Here is a 27,298-nt window from a genome sequence, read left to right as displayed (position 1 = left end):
AAGTTCCAGCCCCACTGCAGACATTGTGGGTGTCCTTGGTTGAGTTTTACTCTCTCCATCTGTATGAAAAGGATGACAAAATAAACACCTGTTTTAGAGGCCGCCTTTGATGACTAAAGATGTCTACATCTAGAACACCCAGAACAGTTTTGCCAGACAAGTATTTGGTAAATTTTAGCTATTTGTTGTCATCTGCAGCTCAGTGTGCTGATTGGGTTTTGTCAACTTGACAGGCTGGGGTTGTTTGGGAAGAGGAAACCTCAGATGAGAAAATGCCTCCACTTGTGGGATGGTCCAGCCCACTGTGGGCTGTGCTGCTTTGGGGAAGGTGTATTTAGAGTTCTGTGGGAAAGCTATGGGGAGCGAGCCAGTAAGCAACATTTCTCCATGGCCCCTGCTTCAGTCCCTGGCCCCAGGTTCCTTCCCAGACTTCCTTTGGTGTTGGATTGTAATCTGTGATGTGAAATAATCCCGAAAGGAAACGCCCCAGGGTTTAATCAGTGTTTGCTTTTGGCCATCACAGTAATAGAAAGCAGGTTACTGCTTGCCGTGTGTTTATTCCTTTATATCCACTGGCTGCTCCGGAGCTTAGATGATTTCAGTCTTCACCTTCTTAAACGTGTTGAGTCACGGTATTTGCTTCGACATCTAGAACATAAAAGTTGACTCTTTCTCAATGCTATAAGAGATCCTAGTAAAGATGAACCTATTCACCAGCTTAGAGTATCTGTAAAGTTCTTGATTTTACTTATTACTTTTAGACAAATTTGAAGCAAGGAGGGGTGATAAACACCAGTAATTCCGGCAATTGGGAAGTGGAGGCAGAAGGCGCAGCCAGTCTAGCTGTATAGAGTGAACTTGTAGGACAGCTGGCTATGGGATACCTGTTTCAAGAAGAAATGGAAACATTTGAAATGCTGATTATTAATTGGGATTTGCTTGATTTTTATTATTTCTCAGTATCTGTGTAGTTTTATTATGAAAATCATAAGAAGGTATCGTTTCCCTAGCAGAAGGGGGATTTAATTTTGAATTTGGCCAAAGAATTACCAGTACTGTTTGGAATGCCTTTTAATTTTACATTCAGAAGCATATGATTAAGGAAGACTTCCTGTGAGTTGCTACTTAGAAATGTCAAAGTCAGTGTACAGACATAATCGTTGCTGTGGTAACGGAAATTGCATTTTCGAAGCTATTATTAGCATTTCTGTACAATCTTTACCTTTTGTGTTTTCAAGAAGATAGTTTTGGATAAAGACTTGGTGTATGGCCAGTTTCACTAATTCTAAAAGAAAAATTAAAATAAGATTTAAAAAGTTCTTACAATCTGACAGATGCTTAAATTACATTCATTCCTTGTAACGCTTCTGCTACATAGCATCATTATTCCCCATTTTTGCAGAGGAAAATGAGACATAAAGACACTAGGCAAATTCCAGGGTCTTTTGAGTAGTCAGGAATTGCTGAGACTCAGCTCTAAGGGGTGCAACTGCCAAACAGGCAATCTTAACACCCAATTCTGTTGTGGCCTACAAACTGTAAATTGCATGAAGAAAATGATGAGAAGTAAATGGAAGGGCTAAATTATATAGAAGTCTAGAATTCTGGGCTCAGTGATGTTATGTGCCTGTGGTAGCTAGCCAGTGAAAGTTTTACTGTGGGTCCATGGCAAGATGGGGACTGACTGCCCCTTGAGAGCTTAATGCCAGCTCTAACATGTGGGCTGGTTTAAAGGGAAGATTGGAGATCATTACCAGTAGCTGAGTGAGACATACTGAGAATGAGGATTTGGGAAACAAGATTAAGATAGCAGCCTGGGAGCCTGAATGTGGATGAAGAGAGGTGGAAGTGGAGATCTCGAAGTGTAGGCTTTTACACCACCACCCAGAGGGAGGTGGGAGAGATATTTAACACCTTAGAGATCAGCGAGAATGGGACAAATGAAAGACCAATGATGTCAGCAGTATCATTTCATTCCTTATTGATCTGTTCATTCATGGAATAAGTAAGTACTATTGTACCTTCGCCATGGGACAGGAATTGTGCCAAGGGGTGAGGTTTTAATCCACCTAAAAATGCTCTGGTGTGCCCAGGCTCTGTTACTTAAACACTTTCGACAGGTTTTCAAGTTTCTTTCTTTTTTTTTTTTTTTACAATCTTGGCTGCTCTGCTGTAGTTTAGTACATAAGGCCTCTTTCTGTCTAAGTGTCCTAAACTTTTGATCCCTATCTAGTGCTGATAGTAATTTCTGGATCCAAGTTGTAAATAACGGTAACTGGAAATATTGTTGTCAGTGTTTGAATGGTGATTCATTTGGTCTTTTAAAAAGACCTTTAAATTACACTTATTTCTATTTGTTTTTATTTATTTATTTACTTATTTATTTGGTGTGTGTGTGTGTGTGTGTGTGTGTGTGTGTGTGTGTGTGTGAGAACTTACAGAATTGGTTCTCTCCTTTGACCACGTGAGTCCTGGGGGTAGAACTCAGGTTCAAGAGAGGTTCTACATATTTCCTCCTCAAAACATGAGTAGTGTCATGGGATGGTGATAGTAGGTAGGGATTAAACTAGCAGTTCTGTAGGAACAACCGTGTCTGGTGAGTCTACGAACAAACCACAGACATTCCCTACTGTGGGGACTGGATCTTTTCTTCAATCCTTCTTATCCTCAAAGGGTATTTGATTTGTTTCTTCAGAGACAATTCTATTTATTTGTCATTTTTGAGAGATGCCCAAAGGCTGAAGCATGGGAGTTGGAAGGAACTTCTGAAACCTCAAAACCCCTAGTTTGCATGAGGGCTTGACACTCTCGGTGGGGTTCTGTGACTTCCATCGGGGCTTTGTAAGCATGCATCACCCAGGCATCTTCAAAAGTCCCTATTCTGACTCAGAGGATCAGTCAGGGCAAGAGTGTGTATTTCCATTGCCTTCCTGTGCATGCCTAATTCTGGGCCATATTCGAGTACCAGAAAAATTAGATATTTTTCCTTTACAGATAACCAGAATGATTTTTGACTTTGTGTAGCCTAACATCCATACCACACTGTGTAGCACAAATTGTTAGAAGGTCTTATGAATAAAAACAAACCCGGAGCCAGGTATTGGGGTGAACGCTGAAACATCAGAGAAACAGAACAAGCCACAGCCAACCTCAGCTTGCCAATTCCTCAGCTGATCTTGTTTCCTCAGACTGAAAGCCTCTGAATCCTCATCTGAATGGATCTCAGCTGAACTGCTGCTATAAGCTAAAAGCTTAAAAAGGTTCTAGTTCCTGTTCCTCACGCCTTATATACCTTTCTGCTTCCTGCCATCACTTCCTGGGATTAAAGGCATGTGTCACCATGCCTGGCTGTTTCCAGTGTGGCTTTGAACTTACAGAGATCCAGACAGATCTCTGCCTCCTGAATGCTAGCATTAAAGGCATGTGCTACCACTGCCTAAACCTGTTTACTATAGTGGCTGTTCTGTTCTCTGACCACCAGATAAGTTTATTGGGGTACACAATATATCAACCACAGTACTGAGTGCTGTTCTCCATATCCTGGGGTACATATGCATTATGTTTAATTATATGTACATAATCAATATATAATCATTAATACATTTAGAGCTTCTTCTGTTTGGTGGTTTTTGTGTTATTCAATAGCATCAGTAACAGCTTTTTTCCCCCCCATTTTGACCAACTGAAGCAAATATGTCATTTAAAAATAGGTATCAGATGCAATGTAAAGTTTCGTAAAAAGTTGAAAATATTTACTATACTATGCGTGATTTCTGTTACTGTGATAAAATACTGACCAAAACAAACATGAGGAGGAAAGGCTTTCTTTGGCTTATAGGTTCAGTCAGTCTCTAAAGGAAGCCCAGTGAGGAAATCAAGGCAGGAACTGTACTTTCAGGAACTGAAGAGACCATGGAGAAACACTTTTTACTGGCTTGCTCAGCATGGGCTTGTTCAGCTCTGAGAGCTTATTTTTCTGCAACCCAGGCCCATGGGGTCAGGAGTGGTACCACCTTCAGTGGGCTGGGCAATCAGTCCTCAATCAAGAAAATTCAGTACAGACTCACCCACAGGACAATCCAGTGGGGGCGTTTTCTCTGCTGAGGTTCCCTCTTCCCAAGTGACTCTAGCTTGTGCCAAGTTGACATAAAACTATCCAGCACACAACTTGCTCAGCTTGGTTTCCTATAGAACCTAGAGCCATAGAGAGCTGGGCCCTTCCCTACCAATCATCAGTCAAGCAAATGCCTCACAGACATGCCCAGAGGCCAGTCTGATGAATGTAATTCTTCAGTTGAGGCTCCTTCTTCACAAGTGACCCTAGTTTGTGTCAAGTTGACAAAAACTAGCTAGCACTTATACTGTCTGTGAAAACATATTTCCACCCCAAAGCTGTATTTGAATGTCCATTGCAGTTTATTTACAGTACACGAAAATCTGCAAAAAGATCAAAGTCTTCTTTCCAGGGAAATGATAAGTCAATTCCTGTACACCTAGCCACAGAGGAATATACCTAGCAATATAAACTCTGGGCACCAGCAGCAATGATGAATGTGCTCTGAAAGCATTATAGCAACATAAATAAGAGACACCTTGTGTGGCTGCATCTCTATGAAGTTCTAGAGGCAGCCAAACCATAGTGATGTCATCAGGTCGCATGGATCCAGAAGAAGGAGGGCAGGGAGCTAGCTGCAGAGAGGACAAAGGGAATTTGGGCTTGATGAAAACATTTGGTGCCCTCACAGGGGTGATTGTTACAGGATTGTCTACGTTCTCCATACCTCGTCCAATTCTACAATTGAACTGATGAAATTACTATACAGACTTTTTCTTACAATAAGGCTAGTTTTTAAAATTAAGCACCGTCATTACACATTTATATGATCAAATACTTTTTGCAGCTGATATCTTCCCAATAGAATATTAAAATAGGAAAACAGGCCAGGCTATTGCTAATGATGGCTCTTGCCAATAATCCCAGCATGCAAGAGGTGGACACAAGAGAATCTGGAGTTCAAATTTAGCTTCTGCTATAATAGTGAGTTGGAGGCCAGCCTGGGATACATGAAACCCTGTCGAGAGAGAGAGAGAGAGAGAGAGAGAGAGAGAGAGAGAGAGAGAGAGAGAGAGAGAGAGAGAGAGAGAGGAGAGAGAGAGGAGAAAGAGAGAGAATTCACAAGTGGATCACCAGGCAGTGGTGTTGCACACCCAGCACTCGGGAGGCAGAGGCAGAGGCAGGCGGATCTCTGAGTTTGAGGCCAGCCTGGTCTACAGAGTGAGTTCCAGGACAGCAAGGGCTACACAGAAAAACCCTGGGAGGGAGGGAGGGAGGGAGGGAGGGAGGGAGGGAGGGAGGGAGGGAGAGAGAGAGAGAGAGAGAGAGAGAGAGAGAGAGAGAGAGAGAGAGAGAGAGAGAGGTAGGTCCCTAAAACAGGAGTTTACCGAGGGAACGTAGGAATTCTTCTGGAAACTGCCTTGCGTATGTGCAATGGAGCAGAGTATCAAGTATCAAGTGAGAGGTTCTAAGAATAGGAACTTTAGTGCATTTATTTTTAGCATCCAGTATTCAGCATCCAATGCAGTGGCTGTCAGTTGAGTGCTCTTTTGTGCCAGCTGTGCTATTAGAAATAAAAACTCTGCCGAGAGTCATTGCTCCCCTTTTCACGTTTGCCAGGAGCGTGCTCCTTGTGGGTGGGGGTAGGGGGTGCGGTCGTCTGCTTTGGCAATGGCGGCTCACATTCAAGGAGATGAGGAAGGCTGCCTGCATACGCACAGGATGAAATCTGTCTGGCCAAGCACTGGCTTTCCGCACAGCCTGCAAGAGAACAGTGGGCGTGGCTGAACGCTGGTGCATTATCCAAGCAACTGAGGGTGGGCGACAAAGAGGCTTAATTACACACCATGTTGCCTTTCTGCCGGGAAGAAGAAAACAGCCACGGCTTTAGAAATTGGCCAGAATTTATGTAGCTGGGAACAGTTTGTTGAGACTCCTCAAAATTATTATTATTATTATTTTTGGAGAGGGGATAAAAATTAAGTTATAATTTTCTGTTGGTTTATTTGTAGGTGTTTTTCCCATCTTCATATTTTTTAAATCAAATAGTAGTAGCTAATAACTTCAGATTTAAAGTCATAGGTAGTTTCTTTTGGCATAATCGTGCATTTTATTTGTATATGTGCTTCATTTCTTTAATGATGGCTGAAAATTTTGAGATGTTTCTAGCAGAAAATCCCATCAGTGCCTTAAACTCTTTGTGAGACAGATTAAAGTGTTTATAAGTCCGTGTATTTTAATAAACACTGTGTATCATAACATTATCTATTTTCTATTTGCTTAGTGTTGGAAATTGAATCTAGGGCCTCATACATGCTAAACCCATGTTCTGTCACTGAGCTACACCCCAGTCTCTTTGTTTTAATTTAAAAATGTATCATTAAGTTCAAAGTGTTATAGTTAAAAATTCAGTTATTATAGTTTTACTTAATATACAGTTTAAAATGTTGGGCTATGAAATCAGATAGTTACCAGTTTGAATTCTGACCACTGGTCTGAGTATTAAACACTGAGTATTTAAAAACTCTTGATTTAATTATTATGTACAAAAGAGTTTATTACCATGCTATGCATTTACTATGTGCACAATAAACTATGCTATTATTTACATGGCCATGGCCTCCAGAGGATGGAAGGCCTCGGTATGTAAGACAGCCATCCCTGCATATTGGGGCCATCAGGTAAAGTAATAAGGACCTGTACTTCAGAAGGAGGTTGTGAGTTGAGAAGATTGAGGCTTTTCCAGTATCTCTAGTAAGACTTGAGCTAAGCAGAGATGGCTGGGCCTGTGGGGCTTAGGCTTAGGGCTGGATCTAAACATTAGAAATTAACTTGGGCTCCGGCTTGTAGGTTTCTTCACATGGGTATGTAATTGCAGAGAATAGTAACTGGGCAGTAAGTAGAAAGAGGAAGGAAGGCAGGATGTGAGTAAGGGAAAGTCACAGCCCAAGTCTAGCTGGGCTGAAATCAGAGATAATGGGTGCTCACGGGGATGTGTGGACCCAGCCAGTAGGGTATTCTTTTCTGATTTGCACAGATATGTCATTCACTGGGTCTTAGCAGCAGCACACTGGGTATGAGAGCAGGCCTAGCACTGACAGTTGAGCCATGTATCACTGACCAGGCAGGAAGCGCAAGAACGCTTTGCACAGAGAGCATGGGCACATGGTGTAGGACCTTAGGAATTTAGAAATAATTAGTAAATAAATAGATAAAGTTTGGCTACCAAGCTGTTAGGGGGAAGGGCAAGTGAGAGAGTATGAGCAAATGGATGCAGATGTTAAGAAAGTGCGATCCATTGTAGGAACCTACCAGTGGGAACCAGCTTTGGCCAATGAATGCTATCTACAGGAACCTGATCTCACTGTTGAGCTGCTAGCCCTGGGCTCTGCAGGCTCCCTTTTCTTGAACCAAGAGCAGCACCAGATCTTGGGGTGGCTTAGAGTACAGATGGACATTCAAAAGCCTCTGGAGAAAGGCCAAGAGGAAATGGGACCATAGAAACCAGACAGCAGGGGGCTGCAAATGCTCAGGGTGGAAAAAGCAAACACCACGGCTGTGTCCGACCTGCTGTTGATACTGATTTTGAGACCCACAGGGCTATTGTACTTGGTGAGTTTTCACTATTGTTGTTGAACATGTTTTCTTCTTTTTGGGTGTTTAGATTAGCAAGCTCCCTCCGGCTGGAGAAAGCATTAGGAGTCCCCCAAAGAAAAATAGGGCCATTTTTCTAGTGCCGTTTTATAGGGTTTGCTTTCTTTCTAGTATACTATAATACTAGTATAGTGGGGAGGGATAGGTTGGAAGGAGAAGGGTTGAGTTTTATTTCAGCAGAATTCGTGTCAGAGACTGTAAGCCCTCCATTTTATTAATTGGCACTGAATTAATTCTGCTGAAGAAATGGGTGGAATTGACAATTACAAAAACATTCTGTAATGTTTAATCTGGTATCAAAAGTTTGGACCTGCCCATTTGTGAAGGGGTGCCCCGGGGAGAGACAGTGTAGAGGGACTGGTCTGATAGTCACTGTTTGAGTCACATGGTTCTGTCACATGTCAGGTGGGAAACTTCTTTCAGCCCTTCGGTTTCCTCATCTCTAAAATAGGAATTGTAAGCTTACCACTTCCTCACGGTTGTAAGAGTGGCAAGTGATGATACACTGGACCCTTTCTCAGATGCTTTGGCACATGCCAATGCTCGCTTTTTGATGAATTCATGTCATGCTTAGTCCTTGGGCATTTGCCACATGCTAGGCATTTAGAATGAAAAATCAGTATAGAGCATTGAGTTCTGATACCTGTAACTACATTCAACAACCATCTACTTAGCAACTTCTATGTGACAGACAGGCCCTGTGCTAGGAGTGAAGGAAGAAGGGAGTGCATGCTTTCAGGTCACCCGAGGTCTTTTGGGGGTATTTACTGTACCACGTGTTATGGTCTCCACAAACCCCCAATTTTCTTTTTCTACATTCTATAGTAAGTCCCAGAGCAGCGCTTCTCAAACTTTTGTATGCATTAAGAATCTCATGTTCAGGGGCATTAACTTGCTAACGTGGCTCCCATCTCACCCTGGATGGTGCTGACCCTTGGGCTCTACTTAGAGATAGCTCCCTTCACTGTGATTTGCACTTCCAAAACAATAAAGCAGGATGAACATGAGGAAATTGTAGATCACAGTTCTCTCTTTTGGGTTCCCCTCATGCATTTTATCTTGAGAGGACAGGATTGTAGCACGAATTCTAATTGGTCTTAATAATAAAAACCTGGAGTCAGAAATGAGGGTGAAAGCTGAAAGATCAGAGAAGCAGAGCAGCCAGCTACTAGAAAGACTTCTTGATCTATGGGAATCCTCAGACTGAAAAAAGCCTGAGTTCCTGTCTCCACCCTACCTTATCACTTCCTGTTCCTTCCTCCTAAATGCTGGAATTAAAGGTGTGTGCCTCCCGAGTACTGGGATCAGAGACATGAGATCCCAAGTGCTGGGATTGAGGGTGTGTGCCACCACTGCTTGGCCTCTAGTAGCTAGCTCCACACTGATCTCCAGTATCACCACATAGGACTGTAAGCATTGCAGCGTGGATAGAAAGGAATCCTGGCAATCGGGAGCCAAGGAATACCACAAGTCATAGTAAGCGTTGCAGTTTACAGCCCTGTTCCAGGTGAAGGTTTCCCGGTGTAACAACTCTGCCCCAGCAGGGGAGGGTTTCCCCAGCGAGGTTGTTACAGTTCTGCTCAGGTTCCTGGGAGTGTAACAATTCTGCTCCTCTGCTCTGCAAGGGGAAGGTTTCCCCAGCAAAAGTGCTCAGACTCCACTCTGCTCTGCCCAGGTTCACCTCCAGCAAAAGAAGGTCTCACCCAAACCTCATTTAAGAGATTTATTGGTAGGGAAGCATCCAGGAGGGTGGCCGCCTCTGCCAGGGTGAAAAAGGCAGCGGCAAACTGAAAAGGCACAGGGCTTATCCAGGGCTTCTTAGGGACAGAGTTTTTCCAGGGAGAAGATTTTCAGGGTGGAATTGGTCGGATTTCAATCCCCTTGAGTTTGGTTGGACAAGCTCAGATAGGCTAGCTAGATTTCCTGCTCAGGGACTGGTTGGTTTGCCTGCTCAGGGATTGATTGGTTTCGTGTTCAGTTGATCAGGGGCAGATTTGGCTCTGGTTTCAGGGCCAAAGTGTGTTTCTTTTCTTTTTTTTTTTTTTTTTTCTCGAGACAGGGTTTTGTGTGTGTGTGTAGTTTTGGTGCCTGTCCTGGATCTCCCTCTGTAGACCAGGCTGGCCTGGAACTCGCCGAGATCTGTCTGGCTCTGACTCCCGAGTGCTGGGATTAAAGGTGTGCACCACCACCACCACCACCACCACCACCACCACCACCGCCGGGCTCACGAGCCCTTTTTAGCTTTCTGGCTCTAGTTTTAGGGCCAGGGTGGGTTTCTTTCACAGGCTCTGGTTTCAGGGCCAGGGTGGGTTTCTTTCACTGGCCCTTTTATCCTACAAGGATGATCCAGGAATAGATCTCTAAGGGACAGAGCAAACTCTCTTTCTAGCTCTCTTAAATTGTGTGATGGGAGGCAACTCTTTTTGTTTCTTCAGTCATCTGGAGGATCATACCCACACATAAACTTAGCAAGCTTATTGTGACCCTTTCAGGAAATGCTAGCCTTACAGGCTCTTTGTGATCTTAGGAGCTCAATATAAACAGTACATTCTTTTGCTATTGAAGAGAAGGGAAAGCCGTTGTCTTAAAAAAAAAAAAAAGGTGTGTGTGTGTGTGTGTGTGTGTGTGTGTGTGTGTTGGAGATACTTAATCCTATGTGTATGTAGGCCAGAGGTCAACATGTTTCCCAGTCGCTTTTCTCCGTTTTTTGAGGCCAGTTCTTTCACAGAACCTGGAGTTCATCTGTGTGGCTATTTGCCCCAGGGATCTGTGTGGTCCCCACCAACTCTACGCAGTGCCGGGGTTGCAGAAAACACATCCACATGGAGCTTTTTTTGGAGGTCTGAACTCAGGTCCTCCTGCTTGCATGGCAAGCGAGCTACAGAATGAACCTCTTCTCCAGATGAAATGGTTGCCATTTCTGAGCTTAATTTGGCACTTGAAAATTCTTTATGCACTGAGAAAAGATCACCTTTTGTTCTCTGTATGTGAGTTCTGACTTCCTCACGGCCCCCAGCCCACATGTTAAAGCAGTGACGGTTTTGTGGCACCTCATTCGAAGGGCACCTGCACTCCAAAGTCGGCTACCCTTCGTGGTTAATGTTAGGATCTTCAAACGTGCTTGCTTGTTAGTGAAGCTGCGTTCTAGACCCTTACGGCTTTTCAAAGCCACACATCCTCTATGAAATCCTGACTGTTTTTCCTTTGAATACTCTTGCTCAAAGCAACATAGTCATTCCATTTATGGGGTTAAAATTAAAGAATTAGTCTATTTGTGGAAGCTTTTTCCTGTGAATAGTCAGAGGGACCATACATGTTTATCACCAGGATATCCTGGTTGGCCCTGGTCTGCTCTGCGTCTTGAATATCAAAGCTTTAAGTTGGCCATGAAATTCTAGAAAGTGCCTAAGCTCCCCGCCCCACACACCTTTTTTTTTCAGGTGCTGTGTAAACATCTCTTCAAAAGCAGGTTTATTTATTTATTTATTTATTTATTTATTTATTTATTTATTTATTTATTGGTTTTTTGAGACAGGGTTTCTCTGTGTAGCTTTGGAGTCTGTCTTGGAACTCTCTTTGTAGACCAGGCTAGCCTCGAACTCAAAGAGGCCTGCCTCTGCCTCCTGAGTGCTGGGATCAAAGGCATGCACCACCACGGCCCAGCTTTATTTTACCTTTTGAAGAAAAAAAAGAACGTTTTCTTGTAAGACAAATTGCTAAATGGTCTTATTAATAAAAAACCCGGAGCCAGATATTGAAGTGAAAACTGAGAGATCAGAGAAGCAAAAAGAAGCCTTGGAAATCCTCAGCCCAAGAGAGAGTGTTCCTGTTTCCTCATGCCTTGTATACCTTTCTGTGTCCTGCCACATTACTTCCTGGGATTAAAGGCATTTGTCTCCACTGCCTGTCTCTGTTTCTCTCATGTAGGCCAGTGTGGCCTTGAACTCAGAGAATCAGATGGATCTCTGCCTCCTTAGTGGTAGGATTAAAGGCGTGTGCTACCATTGCCTGACTTCTGTGTTTACTATAGTGGCTGGCTTTTCCCTCTGCTCTCCAGATAAGCTTTATTGGGGTGCACAATTAAAATATCACCACATTTTCTTATATTTCTTTGTTTTCAGTTAAACCACATATTTGTGAGTGAAAAGTAAGACAATAACAAGACTCTCACTTACCCATAATGCCATGCTTGATAAAATTACCCCCGCCCCCAGTATGTTTTAGAGATAGATAAAGCAGATTGAATGGTAAATACTGACATCTTTTCTAGGCCATTATTTGTAACTATATTTTTAAAATTTTGCTGATACTAGTAAGTTATCTTTACTAGACATTTACATGAAGTATGTTATTCTGAGAAGAAATTTAAATCCTTATTGTGAACACTCAAGTTTTTTTGTGATAACATTCGACTGTGGTCACTTGCTTCCCAGGCCAGTGTGACAACCTGTTGAGAAGGAGGGTGTGCTTTTGCTTATAGACAGGTCTGAGCACTCGAGCTATAAACAAACTGATTGACCTAAGGCCCAAGGCCTCAGGTGGAGTTGGGCTGTGGGTCATGTCATTTCCCAGGAATTACACGAACTCGCTTACAAGTATGTGCGGACTGAAGTTTGTGCACTTACCTCCCTTGTTTACTTGCTTTCTCCCATCACTTGAAACTAATTTATTCTAAATTACGTGGGAGTGGTGGGCGCACAGAGCAATAGCTGCCGGTCAGAGGTGACAAGCAAGCTCGGCCAGACCAGGGAGTCATTCAGTTTAGGACTGCTTAGCCGATCTCCTGCATTATTAACGTAGCACCAGTGAGTCTCAGCTGTGAGAAGTCCAGGGCAATTGTCATACTTAAGATGACCCTCGGTTATAAAAACAGATCAAATAAAACACTTGAGTTTGGTTTAGTGTGTTCCAGTTACAAAGGCAAAAAGGGGCTTAAGATTTCTAGCTAGGGGATAAAAGGACTGCTCAGTCAGTAAAGGGCTTGCGATACACGCGTGAGGACATGAATTACCCCCTCGGGATCCACGTGAAAAAGCTAGGCATGGTAGCAGACATTTAGAATCCTGGTGCTGGGGAGGCAGCGACTGGAAAGTCCCTGGGGTTGTCTCACCAGTTGCCAAAAAAAAAAGGCAGCAACTGAAGAGGAATGGCACTTAAGGTTGTGCTCTAGACTCCACGTGCATGCATACATACGTGTGTGTGTGAGACGTGTATGTGCACACACAAACACACACAACTTAAAAATAAAACAAAAACAAAGATTTTCATTTTAAATTATTTTCCTCTTAGAAGGAATTGGAAATGGCTCCAGCCTGCCCTCACTTTGTATTCTCAGGTACCTAGATTGAGGTTACTAGATATGGATAAGAAAGAAAGGAATGATAAGTGCAATTGTTTAGATCATCCGGGACCTTGATAAGGGAGGCAAAGCGATCATTTACCCGTTTCCCGTCAAATGCACTGAAATAAAAAGATGTATTATAGCCGGGCAGTGGTGGCGCACGCCTTTAATCCCAGCACTCGGGAGGCAGAGCCAGGCGGATCTCTGTGAGTTTGAGGCCAGCCTGGACTACAGAGTGAGTTCCAGGAAAGGCGCAAAGCTACACAGAGAAACCCTGTCTCGAAAAAACCAAAAAAAAAAAAAAAAAAAAAAAAAAAAAGATGTATTATAGTGTGCCTTCTGCATTTCATCTCATAGTAAAGTAGGAGTTTTTCAGGTCTGATTTTGAAGCAAAGGACAGGGGTACCAAGCAAACACACTTCAAATGTTTCCAGTGGTTCTCAACCTTCCTGAGGCTGCCACCCTTAAATACAGTTCCTCATTATTTCATTGCTACTTCTTAACTGTAATGTTGTAACTGTTAAGAATTGTAATGTAAATAACAGATATGCAGGATATCTGGTATGTGACACCCCCCCTCCCCTTCACACACACACAGGTTGAGAACCACTGGTTATACTTTATATTCCATAAAGTGATGTGTATGTGTGTGTGTGTGTATGTGTGTGTATATGTTTACATTCTAGAGAAGGTTGTCATCTACATTTTATCTGTCTATAACGATCCAGTGAGTAACACATTAATGCAAAACAAAGCTGAACATACTATGCTGTGATGTGGAAAAGTCAAATACAAATGTCTAAAAGTTGAAATGTTTTAATAGGTTTTTTTTCCCCCCATTTTTCAAACTGAGAAAAAGGGCACTGAAACTATGATGCATAATGATGTCACTTTTGGCCCCAAAGGAGTGAAATGATTATTCATATCTTGAAGCACATACTCACTTTTTACTGGGAAGAATCAAAAAAAAAAAAAAAGAAAAAGATATTCTTTAGTGTTTTTGAGGAAAGGTTTTGGGCGTGGCGATAAATAAATTCTCTTTTTGAAGAAATTTTACTTTTTTACCTAACATGAGAAAGTCCCAGGGAAGGAAGCCTCTAGCTTTGACACCACAGAAGTGGTTGTTGGAAACCTCATCATCTGTTGATAAATTGCTAAGACTAAGCAGAAGTAAGTGTTCTTTCTGTACATGCAGTGAGCAATTTCAATGTTACAGACCCATGTCATTTTCCCTTCTCTCTTCATAGATTTATTTACTAATTCATGTATGTGAACCATTGTGGGAAACCCTCTGCATAACCATCCCTTCTGTCTTTGGACCCTGTTTCAGGCAGGCCAGCCATGAGAGGGTACCTCGTGGCCATCTTCTTGAGTTCCGTCTTCCTCTATTATGTGCTACACTGTATCCTGTGGGGAACGAATGGCTATTGGTAAGTTTCAGTTTTCTAACTTAACATGACTCTCACACTAGTCTTCCCCTTATTTATCTAAAGAACCTTCCAGCGTATTTTGTTGTATTGTATTACAGTGTTGTATCCACTATTGTAACATGTTGGAGCTTGTCTAGCTTTTTACCGTACCCTGGGATTTTCCTATCCCTATTTTCCGTTTTCCTAGACTGTAGATTGTTTCTCTAACCACTGAAAACTGTTGAGGCGGTCTGAGGAGATGGCTCAGAGGGTCAAGTGCTTGCTGCACATGTATGAGGATGACCTGGGTGTAGATTGCTAGAACCGGTGTGAAAATCAGGCATGAAACCCTGTGCATTGTAACCAACACTGGGGAGGAGGGATGGATTGGAAACAGGAAGAGTGCTGGTGATGCCTGGCCGGCCAGAATCAGCTTCAGCTCCAGGGTTAACGAGGGACTTTGTCTCATGAGTCAAGGGGAAAGTGGGGAGCAGGACAAAAACGTCACACACACACACACACACACACACACACACACACACACACACACACACATACAGACACACCCACACGCAAAGAGAGACAGACACACAGAGAGACACAGAGACAGAGCCAGCGAAACAGAGAGACACAAAGATATTTTTTAAAATTTTTATAATTAAAAATTTTTTTTTAAAAAAAATTCGTTTTACATACCAACCACAGATCCCCCTCTCATCCCTCTTCCCGCTCCCCCCACTCCCACCTTTCCCCACCCCGGCCCACCCCTCATCCTCTCCTCCAAAAGGGTAAGTCCTCCCATGGGGGAACAGCAAAGCCTGGTACATTCAGTTGAGGCAGAACCAAACCCCTCCCTGCTACATCAAGGAAGAGCAAAGTGTCCCACCATAGGTAATGGGATCCAGAAAACCAGCTCATGCACCAGGGATAGATCCTGATCCCACTGCCAGGGGCCCCTCAAACAGACCCAGCTACACAACTGTCTCCTGTATGCAGAGGGTCTAGTCCGGTACCATGCTATTGGTCTAAAGTTCGTGAGTTCCTATGAGCTTGGTTCAGTTGTCTCTGTAGATTTCCCATTATGATCTTGACCCCTTCCCCCCTTTGCTCATGTAATCCCTCTTCCCTCCCGGAGCTCGGCCCAGTGCTTGGCTGGGCATCTCTGCATCTGCTTCCATCAGATACTGGATAAAGGCTCTATGATGACAATTAGGGTATTCACCAATCTGATTACCAAGGTTGGTCAGTCCAAGCACCCTCTTCATTATTGCTAGTAGTCTAATCTGGGGTCATCCTGTGGATTCCTGGGAATTTCCCTAGCACCAGGTTTCTCCTTAACCCTATGTCTCCCTCTATCAAGATATCTCTTTCATTGCTTTCCCATTCCATCCCTTCCCAGCTCAACCATCCCGTTCTCTCATGTTTCATCTCCCATCTCCTCCCCTCGATTACGCTCCCCCCCACCCCCAGTTTACTCATGGGGATCTCCTCTGTTTCCCCTTCCCAAGGTGATCCATTCATCCCTCTTAGGGTCCTCCTTGTTTCCTAGCTTCTCTGGAACTCTGGGTTGTGGTCTGATTATCTTTTGCTTTACATATACTATCCACTTATGAGTGAGTACATACCATGTTTGTCTTTCTGAGTCTGGGTTACCTCACTCAAGATGATTTTTTCTAGATTCATCCATTTGCCTGCAAACCTCATAATGTCATTGTTTTTCTCTGCTGAGTAGTATTCCATTGTGTATATGTACCACATTTTCTTTATCCATTCTTCGATTGAGGGGCATCTAGGTTGCTTCCAGGTTCTGGCTATTATGAATAATGCTGCTATGAACATAGTTGAGCAAGTGTCCTTGTGGTATGATTGAGCATCCCTTGGTATATGCCCAAGAGTAGTATCATTGGGTCTTGAGGTAGATTAATTCCCAATTTTCTGAGAAGTCACCATAATGACAGAGAGACACAGAGACACAGAGAGATTTTTTTTATTAAAGAAAAAACCCTGTTGGATAGCCCTATTTCTTTAAAAAGTATTTATTTTATTTTAAAGTGTGTGTGTGTGTGTGTGTGTGTGTGTGTGTGTGTGTGTGTGTGTGTATTTTGTGTGATTATTTGCATGTGTGTGGAGATACCTGTAGAGGCCAAAAGAGGGTGTTGGATCCCCTGTAGCTTAAATTACAGGTGGTCATGAGTCATCCAGTATGTGTGCTGGGAACTGACCTGAGGTCCTCTTCAAGAGCAGTATAAGCTCCCAGACTCTAAGCCACCTGTCCAGTCACAGTCCATTTTTTATTGAATCTTCAGTAAAGCAATAGTATTGACTATTTTCAGGACATAACATTGTAATATTTATATAGTAGCTCATTTCTTGAATTAATGAAGTGGTTCTTGGACTTAGCATCAGTCGAGTTTTAGGTTGTTACTGCTAACATATACATACCACAGTCAGTTCCCTTTGTTTAAAAACACAATATGTCTTTCAGAATAGCTTTTACATAAAACACTTGTAAAACTTTAAGGCATAATTTTACTGCATAGAAAAATGTATTAAGTGTGTTTTTCACACTTCCCATTTCAGTCCTTTGGCTGCAAATAAAATTTTGGTGACCTTTAAATCCTAAATGGATGTCAGTACACAATTAAATCCAAATAGATCAGAATGTAACTTCCCATCTTAGGCAGTATTTTGTCAGTTTTTCAACAGAAGACCTTAGGTTGTTTCTAGCTAGATGAGTAAGAATCCTATGTGTCTGTTTCTGCTCTTCCATCTCATCACTGAAAGATTATTGTAGTGCTTTTCATGGGAGAAAGTTGGGCAAATGCTACTGGGAGAAAACCTAATGCCAGTCCAGTGGTTTGGACCTACAGCTTTAGCCTTTGGACCTAAATTCTGGGCCAAAGAGCTTTGAAGTCTCATTCAGTGAAGATCATCCCACAGGAGCCTCTTCCTTTATATCTGCCACCAAAGAAATGAAAAAGCAAAAAGGTTGCTATGCTACTATTTGTAGTAGACAGGGTTCTCTAGAAGAATAGACCTCATAGAATCTAAATATATTATAAAAGGGGGTTTATTAGAATGGCTTCCATGATAGGGGCTGGATAGTTCAACAATGGCTGTCTGAACCCTAGAGAGAGGCTCAGGTCACAGTGGTGGTTCAGCTTAAAAGGCTTTTGCTTCAGCACTCCCTATCTTGTGATGAAGACCTGGTGGATTCCTTCAAAATTGCTGGGTTTTAGTTCACTATGGTGCACACTCACGTTATCTGTGACCTCCATGTACTGTCAGAAGACAGAAGAAATTGGAGTTTATATCAGTGAAGGACAGACACACTCATAAGCAAAAGAGGCAGGCAAGCTACATTGTATTTTCCTCTGAACTTCTTCTGTTTGGGCTACCTACCAAAAGGTGCATCCACTCTGAGGTAGGGTCTTTTCCTAATTAATTGTTACTAGAAATGCCCTTAAGACCCACCCAAAGGTATGTCTCTTAGTTAATTCCAAATCTCATAAGATTAGATTATCTACCATTTTAACATCCTGTTTATCACAGAGGAAATGATAAAGAAGATAATAAAAATATTTTGAATTCACTGCCGTCTTTTGTCACCAGAATTTGAAGTGTCCAAACTAAGCTAACATTACTCATTGACAGTACATGGAGGTCACAGATAATGTGAGTGTGCACCATGGTCTTGCTTCCTTTAAAACTCTTTAAGAGGAACTGGGGTACCAAGTCCTTGCATAGCCTTTAGGGATGGACCTGACTGGGGCAGCGAGGAAATAAAGACAAGACAGACAGATGGACATAAGGGTAGAAATATGGGATAGGTAGATGGTCTGGGCTTCCTGCTGGAGAAGCCTAGAACCCTGGAAACTCGATGTGTTTAGTATGGACAGTTGAAATAAGAGGCCAAATTATTGCACACAGCTGGAAAAGAGGACTGGGCTTATTGTATACAGCTGGAAAAGAAGGTAGGGCTTATGGTATACAGCTGGATCAAAGTGACAGGTTCAGGTAATGTGATAGGAGCAATTTATTTTTATTTATTTATTTATTTTTGGTTTTTCCAGACAGAGTTTCTCTGTGTAGTTTTGGTGCCTGTCCTGGATCTTGCTCTGTAGACCAGGCTGGCCTCGAACTCACAGAGATCCGCCTGGCTCTGCCTCCCAAGTGCTGGGATTAAAGGCGTGCGCCACCACCGCCTGGCTAGGAGCAACTTTTGTAGGGGACCAATTTCAGGCCATACACACCAGGGGAGAAAGCTATGGTGGACATTTTCTGCATATACTATCAGCACTCAGAATCAGTCCCCTAAAAAGGCTTTGGTGTCCCTCTGAGCCTGAGGCTATGGAATCTTTAACATGGACACTCAGGATTTCATTTATTCAGGATGTCTCTCTTCCTTATACTGGGGAGACAATTAAAGGGGCAGGGGAGATGATTCAATTGGTAAATACTTTCCATACAATAGCACAGAGACCTGAGTTTGATCCCTCGCTCCTACATACACAGCCAGGAGTGGTAGTACCCACTGGCAGTGGGCCCAGCCTAATCTGTAGATCTCCAAGACAACAGGGTAGATTGGCACCTAAGGAGAAACCATAGCCAAAGTGGTTCTCTGGCCCACACAACCACACGCAATACAACGCCACCAACAGGAGATGGATGACTCGGCAGCTAAGGCACTTGCCATGCAAGTACGAGGCCCAGACTTTGGATCCCCAGAATGCATGGTGCGTGGGGGAGCTTGCCTGTTGTCCCAGCTTTGCAAGGCCAAGAGACAAAGATTCCCCGGAGCAAGCTGCTCTCAAGACTACCATGTTAATGAGCTCTGGGCTTTAGGAAGTGACTCTGCCTCAAAAGAGTAAGAGCGATCAAGGGATGTGGTGATATTTTGTTGTACTCTAATAAAACTTGCCTGAAGATCAGAGGATAGAGCCAGCCACAGAGTTAGCCATAGAGATCAGGCAGTGGTGGCACACACCTTTAATCCAATAGCAGTCGAGAAGGCAGAGGCAGAGATCCGTCAGGATCTCTGTGAGTTCAAGGCCACCCTAGACTACATGAGATTAATCCAGACTGAAAGAGAAACAGCCAGGCAGTGGTTGGCACACACCTTTAATCCCAGCACTTGAGATCTCATGTCTTTGCTACCAGTATTTGGGAAGCACACATGCCATTAATCCCAGCACTAGGAAGGCTGAGACAGGAAGTGTTATGGCTGGGCAGAGAAAGGAATATAAGGTGGGAGGAGATAGGAATTAGGCCCCTTTTTGGCTGAGAATTCAGAGGCATTCAATCTAGGATTCGTGGAGATAGGATCTTCTCTTTTCGGCTGAGAAGTTGGTGAGGTGAGAAGTGACTGTGGCTTGTTTCCTCTGATCTTTTAGCTTTCACCCAGATATCTGGCTCCAGGCTTTTATGATAAGACCATTTAGGATTTGTGCCACAAAGGAAGATTCTTAATGTCAACCTTGGGCCTCCGCTCATACATGCACACCTGTGGGTGAATCCACACCTATGTGATATACATACCACATATACACATGAAAAACAAAGATGATTCTTTGTTTTCATAACAACCTAAAGTTTGTCTTCATACTATTCGAAAACAGCTGTTCATTTTCAGTCTTTGGGTTGCTTCTTGGTCTAAGTAGTCAAGTTCATCTTGCCCCTTGAATACAGCACAGTGTTTATAGCTTGCTGTGCTTGTCTACCATATCCATGTGTGTCGTCCTTATTGTAAACCAAGTGGCCCTCGCCTTTGTAGTATTCCCAAAAAATCTCATTTATATCCTTGTATCCTTTTAGTTCAATAGCTTACGATGGTGATTTTACACTTAAAAAGTGAAAATTAGGGCTGGAGAGTTGGCTCAGTGGTTAAGAGGATTTCTTGCTGTTGCAAAGGACCTGGGTTCGATTCCCAGCATCCACATGGAAGCTCACCACCTCCTTGGGCACCAAGCACGAATGTGGTGCACAGATGTACATGCAGGCAAAACACTCATAAAATGGTAAAAATAAGTCTAAAAAAATTAAGCTGGTTGTAATGGCAATATACCTTCAATCCCAGTACTTGAGAGGCAGAGGCAGGCAGATCTTTGTGAGTTCCAGGCCAGCCTGGTCTACACAGCAAGTTCCAGGACAGGTAGGACTACATAGAGAAACTGTCTCAAAACAACAACAACAACAACAACAAAAAACAGAAAAAATAATTATTTGTCTACAAAAGGTCCAGTCTATTCAGATTGAGTCCTATTAATAGTGGAAAAACACTGATTTAAGTTTTTACTTTTTCTTTTTCTCATTCAGTCACTTAATTTTTAAAGCACCGGTTCTTCATATAATCTATCATCAACGAGTGACGTGAAGCCATGTTCCTCTTCTGGCTGTTTCCTCCCCCCGCTTCCCCTCCCCCCTCCCCCCATTTCCTTTCTTGTTGCATTTCACAAGACCCTACATTTAGGAACCGCCTGAGCCAAGAACTGAGGACAGTGAGATTCAGCTCTCAGTGGTGTGTCTTGTGACACCCCCCAGGCAGCGGTCTGTTCAAGCTGCTCAGTCAGATGTTTACACTAGGTGCTGTCACTGTGCAGTCCCACGTAGGACTTGGGGATGAAGGCCATGTGCACTTGGTCGGTATGGCTTTGAAGGCCTTTGAGGACTTCTAAAACTAGAGTGTGATTTTGGCTTCCACAGTGTGGAAACCCTTCCCACGGGTCCCTGGGAATCACTGTTCCCCACAGTTCCTTAGGTGACCATGGCCTTTCCAAATGTCAGGGCTGTGTGTGTGTGTGTGTGTGTGTATGTGTGTGTGTGTGTGTGTCTGTCTGTCTGTCTGTCTGTCTTTGTCCTCTGCCTCCAAGACTGGTGAGCAGTGGAGCCCAGTGGGTTCCTGGTGTACACATTCCTCTTTGGTCAGGATTCCTGGCTCTGGCTTCTTACGTCCACTGTTTCTTTCTCCTAGGGTACCACTCGTGGAAATGAAGAGCAAAACCATCAAGCCTTGTTCAAAGGAGCCGGCTTTCGCATCTCTGCTGAGGTAAAAATAGACCAGAGAACGGCAGCTCTGCAACATTTGCAGAATATGTTTGTGGTCATTTTTTTTTTTAACACTGTTGGCCCTTTTCGTGCAAACCTTGGTACCTGATAGACACTGCGTGTGTAAGGATGTGTGTAAGGAACCTGAATAGCCCGCCGCTGTGCATCTAGCCAGAGCTCTGAGTAGTTTAAGGAAAGATACTGGAGCTGGTATTCGCTTCACTCAGGTGAGGCTGGAGAGGCCTATTTGGATTTGATTAGAAAAAAAGAGCTGTGCCTTAGTTTCTCCCCCCTGCCCCTCTCAGAGAGGCTTCATCCAGCAACTGACGGGAGCAGATGTAGAATTATTTTTTATTAAAAATTTCCCCTCACTTTCACGTGTAGAATGCAAATGATTGATCTACATATAATGTGAATGGTGAGCGAACCTTTTGGCTGCCAGGAATTTTAGTTTATTCTTCCATCTACAGATACTTCTTTTCCCTGTGCGCTGCCGCTTTGATAGATAGCAAAAGCAGCGACAAACATGGTTAGGTGTGTTTAACTCTATAACACATTTTTTTGAGACCCCCTGCCCCAAGGTTATAGTATTCGTTCAAGACTGCTAAGTCAGCATCTAAGACTGCAGTTTAAGGGACATGGAGGCATGTGTTTGTCATTTGTACAGTACTCTCCAAGGATGCTCCCTTGAGCATGTCGTTTTCTGAGAAATGGATGAAAGCCAGGCAGCATGAGGAAGTTCTGCTCACGAACCTGGGTTGTGTGGGGACTCCTGCCCTCAGAACCAGACCTCTATGTAGATTGCAAATTTGTCGTCTGTGGGATGGTGGCTCCCTCCCCAAGCAGGGGCTTCACTGCCCATACTTACCATATAGCAGGCTTTTGTAGGAGTTACAAATGCAGAGCTGCGTTGTGATAAAATGCATTTGAATGTGACTATCATACTTACAACAGGTAAAAATAATACTTACTGAGACTCTTAATATGTCTGAGATACTGTGACAAATAATTATTTCATTTGGAAAGTAAATGTCAGCAATGAATAGAGGTTTGACTAGAAACATATGCTAGTTACTAGTCACCATTACTGTCAATCACCCTGACCAGCTCTGAAGAAGAGAGGCAGCCTTTGCTGGAGCTTCATTCTCAGGCTTAAGTTCTCCAAGATGACCTGGAGGATCTTGAGTCATCTCCCCCAAGCTTGAACTGGTGTCCTGGTACTTCCCCCTTTCCAGTGTCGGACCTGGACTTGGGGATCAACACTGATTTAGAAATGACTTTTGCAGGGTGGCTGGCCTTCAGGCTGCTGTCACTACCAGTGCTGGAGCTCGGACCTATATTTGGTCGGGGAATGCTAGCCTCTTACCTGTTTCCTTTAATGTCAGTTTGTAATGCAGCTCTCAGGACCAGGATAAAGTTGAAGGCAGGTCACTCCCACGCCATTGCTATTTCCATTTGTCGTGCGGCATTGGGAAATCCTGGCCTCACTCTGGTTTCCACCTGCATATTTAAATATTAGCACGAAGCTGATGGAGTAAGAGTGTCTGTGTGGGGCCTGCAGTAGAGTTTGGCAGGTCCTGCCCTATAACTTCCAGTCTTTCTGGTGGGAGAAAATAACTTATTTGAGACTGTTTCCCTCTCTTTAATAACACACATAAGCACTTCCCCTACTTTATAATGGCCCTTTAAAAATTGACTTGGAGTTAAAATTCATTCAAGTACTTCTTAAATAGGTGTTGACGAACAACTGTGTTCTATGCTGGATACCACAATAGCTCTTCCTGTCTTTATCAGACATTCCAAGGAGAGGTGTGGGAGTCACAGGGCACATCTTGAAGTCAGAGCATGTCGCAAGGAGACAGATTTCCACAATTTTTGTTCTTGAGTAAAGCTTAATTTAATGACATTAGGGCAGAGTTGAATTCTCTAGCTACATTTAACTTTCAGTATATCTTTGTTTTTACAGTTGGTACAGTTTATGCATATGGCACTTTTAAATTTTGGAAGAGCTTAGCATCAATACCAGCATAACTTCCTGCCCATCACTTTGTCACTTAGAGTGTGATTTTGCTTATACTGTAACATAATTTTGGTTCCTGCACCTGAAAATAGCATAACTCTAACATTTAAGTATTGTCTTAAATTATTTTAAAAATACTTGTACCACCTGGGCCACCCCCCTGCCGTAAGTTTCAGTTGTGATTGTAGATGTCTCAGAACACAGCAGACATTTGACAAGTCATGCTTTGTTATTTCCTCCCAGGTTTCCTCAGTTTTACCCATTTCTGTGTGCATCTGATTTTGCAAAGATTGCTTCCGCGTACGGTACCAATAACTTTGTTCTGCCCTATGGGATAAAGGCATCAGGTCAGTCACGCTGTCCTTATCCTGTTTTTTTAATTTGAGTGATGTTTGTTGAGAGCCACATGTTTTTGTTCCCTAAGGGTTCCCAGGAGATATGATTTGGGGACAGGATAAAAAGAAAAATCAAAGTTTTAAACATAAATACTCTTTAGGAGGGAGTGTAGAGTCAAAAGTGTTAGGGTTTTTTTGTTTTGTTTTGTTTTATGGTTGTTTTGTTGTGCTAGTGGTGGTGGTACTGGGGAAAATGTCTGTCACAGTGGGTCTTAGTGGGCTCACATGCCTAACTTTATTCCAGCTTGGAATTAGCAGGATAACCTTGAAGGGTAACTTCTTCCTTGTCCCTTCATTTCACCTTGTATGTGTGTGTGTGTGTGTGTGTGTGTGTGTGTGTGTGTGTGTGTGTGTGTGCATAGACAAGCCAGGGAGCCCAGGGGTCTGTATCTCCTTCTGTCACAGACTCCTCTTTGCTATGTGTGCAAGCATAGACTACCATGTTATTTCTGTGGGTTTCAGGGGTTGACCTAGGGTCACCTACTTGCAAACAAGCGCTTTACTGACTGAGACTTTCCCAATCTCATTTCCCCTCTTATTTATTTCATCAGCAAGGTCTAGATCCTTAATAGTTTCATTTTACCGGTAGGTTTTTATTTTTGTTAAGTTGAGAGGAATTTATTCCACCTATTAGCAACACGGCAATCTTCCTGTTGCCCACTGAGAGCTTTGGGGGCTCATGTAGCTTACAGGTGTAGATTTTAGGGAGGCCTGAGAAACCCAAGTGGTGCCTGCTATAATTTTACTTTTTCAGCTGGTCCTGCTTTGCAATTTTCCATATGTGTGTGTGTGTGTGTGTGTGTGTGTGTGTGTGTGTGTGTGTGTGTGTTTGCAGAAGGCTAGGATGCACCTCAGTTGGTGCAGTGCTTGCCTAGCGTGGTTGAAATTCTGGGTTCAGTTAGCATTACATAAACCAAGTATTGTATCCCATACCTGTCATTCTGGCACTTAAGAGGTGGAGGCAGGGCGACCAGAAGTTTTAAGGCATCTTCAGGTGCGTAGAAAGTTTGAGGCTAACCTGGAATATATGAAATCCTCTCTCTCTCTCTCTCTCTCTCTCTCTCTCTCTCTCTCTCTCTCTATATATATATATATATATATATATATATATATATATGTATATGCGCACATATATGTGTATGAGAGATTTTTGACTAATTGGTTTAAATTCACTGAGTTCTATTTTATGGTTCAGAATCATCTGATACTGCTAATTTTTATTACTATTTGTGATGTTTTTATATTGATCATTACTCTTGGGAGATAACTGCAAAACATTTACTAATTTGAGTATGCTTTTTGAGTATCGTGAGCAAACTGTAGGTAAGTTGTCAATTTTTCACTGGTCATCTCCAATGTTGCCATAGTGCTTAGAAAGAATTTAGGAGTCAGGGAACTGGGTGACTCATTGACTCTTAAGAAGATATGATTATCCATCTATTCATAGTACCTTATTTGTTTTCCAGGGGAATATTTTCGAGTTGTCCTTTCAAAACTGAAGAGTTGTGATGTCTTTGATGAGCCTGACAAGTGAGTTTATTTCCTTCTTGCTGACTTTCAGCTTTATTTAAAGAAACTCAAAGTATTTGCCTCAAGAAATGCAAAGTGCATATAATCTTGACCATTCTACTGTGTGTGTGTGTGTGTGTGTGTGTGTGTGTGTGTTGCTAAAACTCCAGTAGTTATTTCTGATCTTATTCCAATGGAAATAAACAAACTATGAAATTAATATAGAAGTTGCAGCACTGGCTGGCTCCGTTTTCAGAGTGTTTTAATGATGAGCGACAGGAGATCCCACCCATGGTATTTTTAACCCACGCTCATCATCTCTAATTTGTTTGTACTAAAGGAAGAATTCTCTTGCACTGCTGACCAGTTCAGAGCCTCCATCCACGATGGTTTCCCACACTTTCTGTGCACATCCCAAGGGTCCTGATAGCCTTTTCTCTTTTTCTTGTTTAAAATGTTGACTGTTGGGACTTTGGAAACAGTTTCGTTCCTTTTTGTTGAGAATTACACTTAAAGATAGCAGACAGCTTACTTAGATATATGCTTTCTATCTATAAATGTAGTTTATCGTGTAGAAAATTTTCTTCCCAAGATAATCCATAGAAACCGCGTTGCCAAAGTTGGACGTCTCGGTAGGTAGGCTTACTTTTGCAAAGGTGGGCTTATATCAAAAAGTTTGAAGATACAATTTAGAATTTGGATTATGGGGCAGTATAAGAATGGAGATGGTCTGTGGAGATCAAACCTATACTTAAGAAGGAAAATGGTAGAATTCCTTCTTGTCCAAAAGGATAGGGGTGCAACATGAGGAATGTAGAAGGTGTAGTGGACAGAGAAGTGAACGTGGAGATAGAATTTATAGCACAGAGATGGGTGGGTGTGTTATATTTTATTGAGATCTGTCAGGTCTGTGGAAGACACAGGTTATTGAAATGTGGAATATATATGGCATGTTGATTTATTGCCATTTGTTATAATTTGTAATTCAAAACTATGCCACCTACTGATCAGTTTCAACTTTGATTGCATATCAAGAGATTGGTGGGTTTTGTTGTTTTTGTTTGGTTTTGGTTTTGGAGATGGGGTTTCTCTGTGTAACCCTGCCTGTTCTGGAGCTTACTCTGTATACCAGGCTGACCTCAACTCACAGATCTGCCTGTTTCTGCCTCCTGAGCACTGGAATTAAAGGCATGTATCACCACTACCCAGCACATATCAAGAGCGTGCGTGCGTGCGCACACACACACACACACACACACACACACACACCCCTCACATTTTACACAACTTTCATTTGTAGAGTTTTAATTTGTGAAGATGGTTGGCTTACATGCTGTAGGTCAACTTTTTCTCTAGTTTTCCAAGTGGTAAAAGTAAGGCCAGACAGATAGACAGCTTGCTTTAGCTGGGAGATGGCAGAGCTAGGATGAGAACAGAATTAGCTGCAGCTCCAGTGCCTGGATGTCTGTGCAGAGAGCAAGAACTGACCCTGTAAGGGTTTCCAGCAGGGATCTGAAAACAGTTCTGTAAAGGCAAACTGTCATATTCGAGTCTGTGAGTAGAAATTTCATTCTTGTCTCCTTTTGACGTCACTACTAGATTGTTTGATTCAGCTGCTTTCCTAGGATATCCTCAGGCAAAGAGAGGTCTTCAGCCATGTGTCTGTTCTCTCTTTATGACTTGGTCTGCCTGTCCCCTCTGTTCCCTCTTCATTGCTACCAATGCTCCCACTCCCATCAGGCTATGGCTAATTCACCCTTGAACCTTTTCCCTTCATTTTATCCTCTTTCTCATTTTCAGAAAAAAAAAATAGCATTTTTGTTGCTGTTTCAAGTGTAAATGTTTTAAGACTACATTAGTTTGGTTCAGATA

At 42.8% G+C, this 27,298-nt stretch overlaps 1 protein-coding gene across 5 annotated transcripts in view; it reads left to right on the top strand.

Moving 5' to 3' along the window:
- St3gal6 (ST3 beta-galactoside alpha-2,3-sialyltransferase 6) overlaps window positions 1-27,298 on the top strand; it is a 62,960-nt gene that overhangs the window by 20,969 nt on the left and 14,693 nt on the right. For 4 of the 5 annotated variants that reach the window (XM_052740935.1, XM_052740932.1, XM_052740934.1 and 1 more), the window contains 4 exons: window positions 14,380-14,479; window positions 21,429-21,503; window positions 23,766-23,869; window positions 25,384-25,447. In XM_052740935.1, the coding sequence (XP_052596895.1) occupies window positions 14,391-14,479; window positions 21,429-21,503; window positions 23,766-23,869; window positions 25,384-25,447 (332 nt within the window). In that variant the 5' untranslated portion in view covers window positions 14,380-14,390. The remainder of the gene's footprint in view (window positions 1-14,379; window positions 14,480-21,428; window positions 21,504-23,765; window positions 23,870-25,383; window positions 25,448-27,298) is intronic. The other variant, XM_052740933.1, reaches the window with a different exon arrangement.

Source organism: Peromyscus californicus, unplaced genomic scaffold (genome assembly GCF_007827085.1).
Source record: "Peromyscus californicus insignis strain IS unplaced genomic scaffold, ASM782708v3 Scaffold_16__1_contigs__length_79575227, whole genome shotgun sequence".
Lineage (NCBI taxonomy): Eukaryota > Metazoa > Chordata > Mammalia > Rodentia > Cricetidae > Peromyscus > Peromyscus californicus.
The sequence above is the reverse complement of the archived record's forward strand: the minus strand, read 5'-3'. Positions and strand labels throughout refer to the sequence as shown.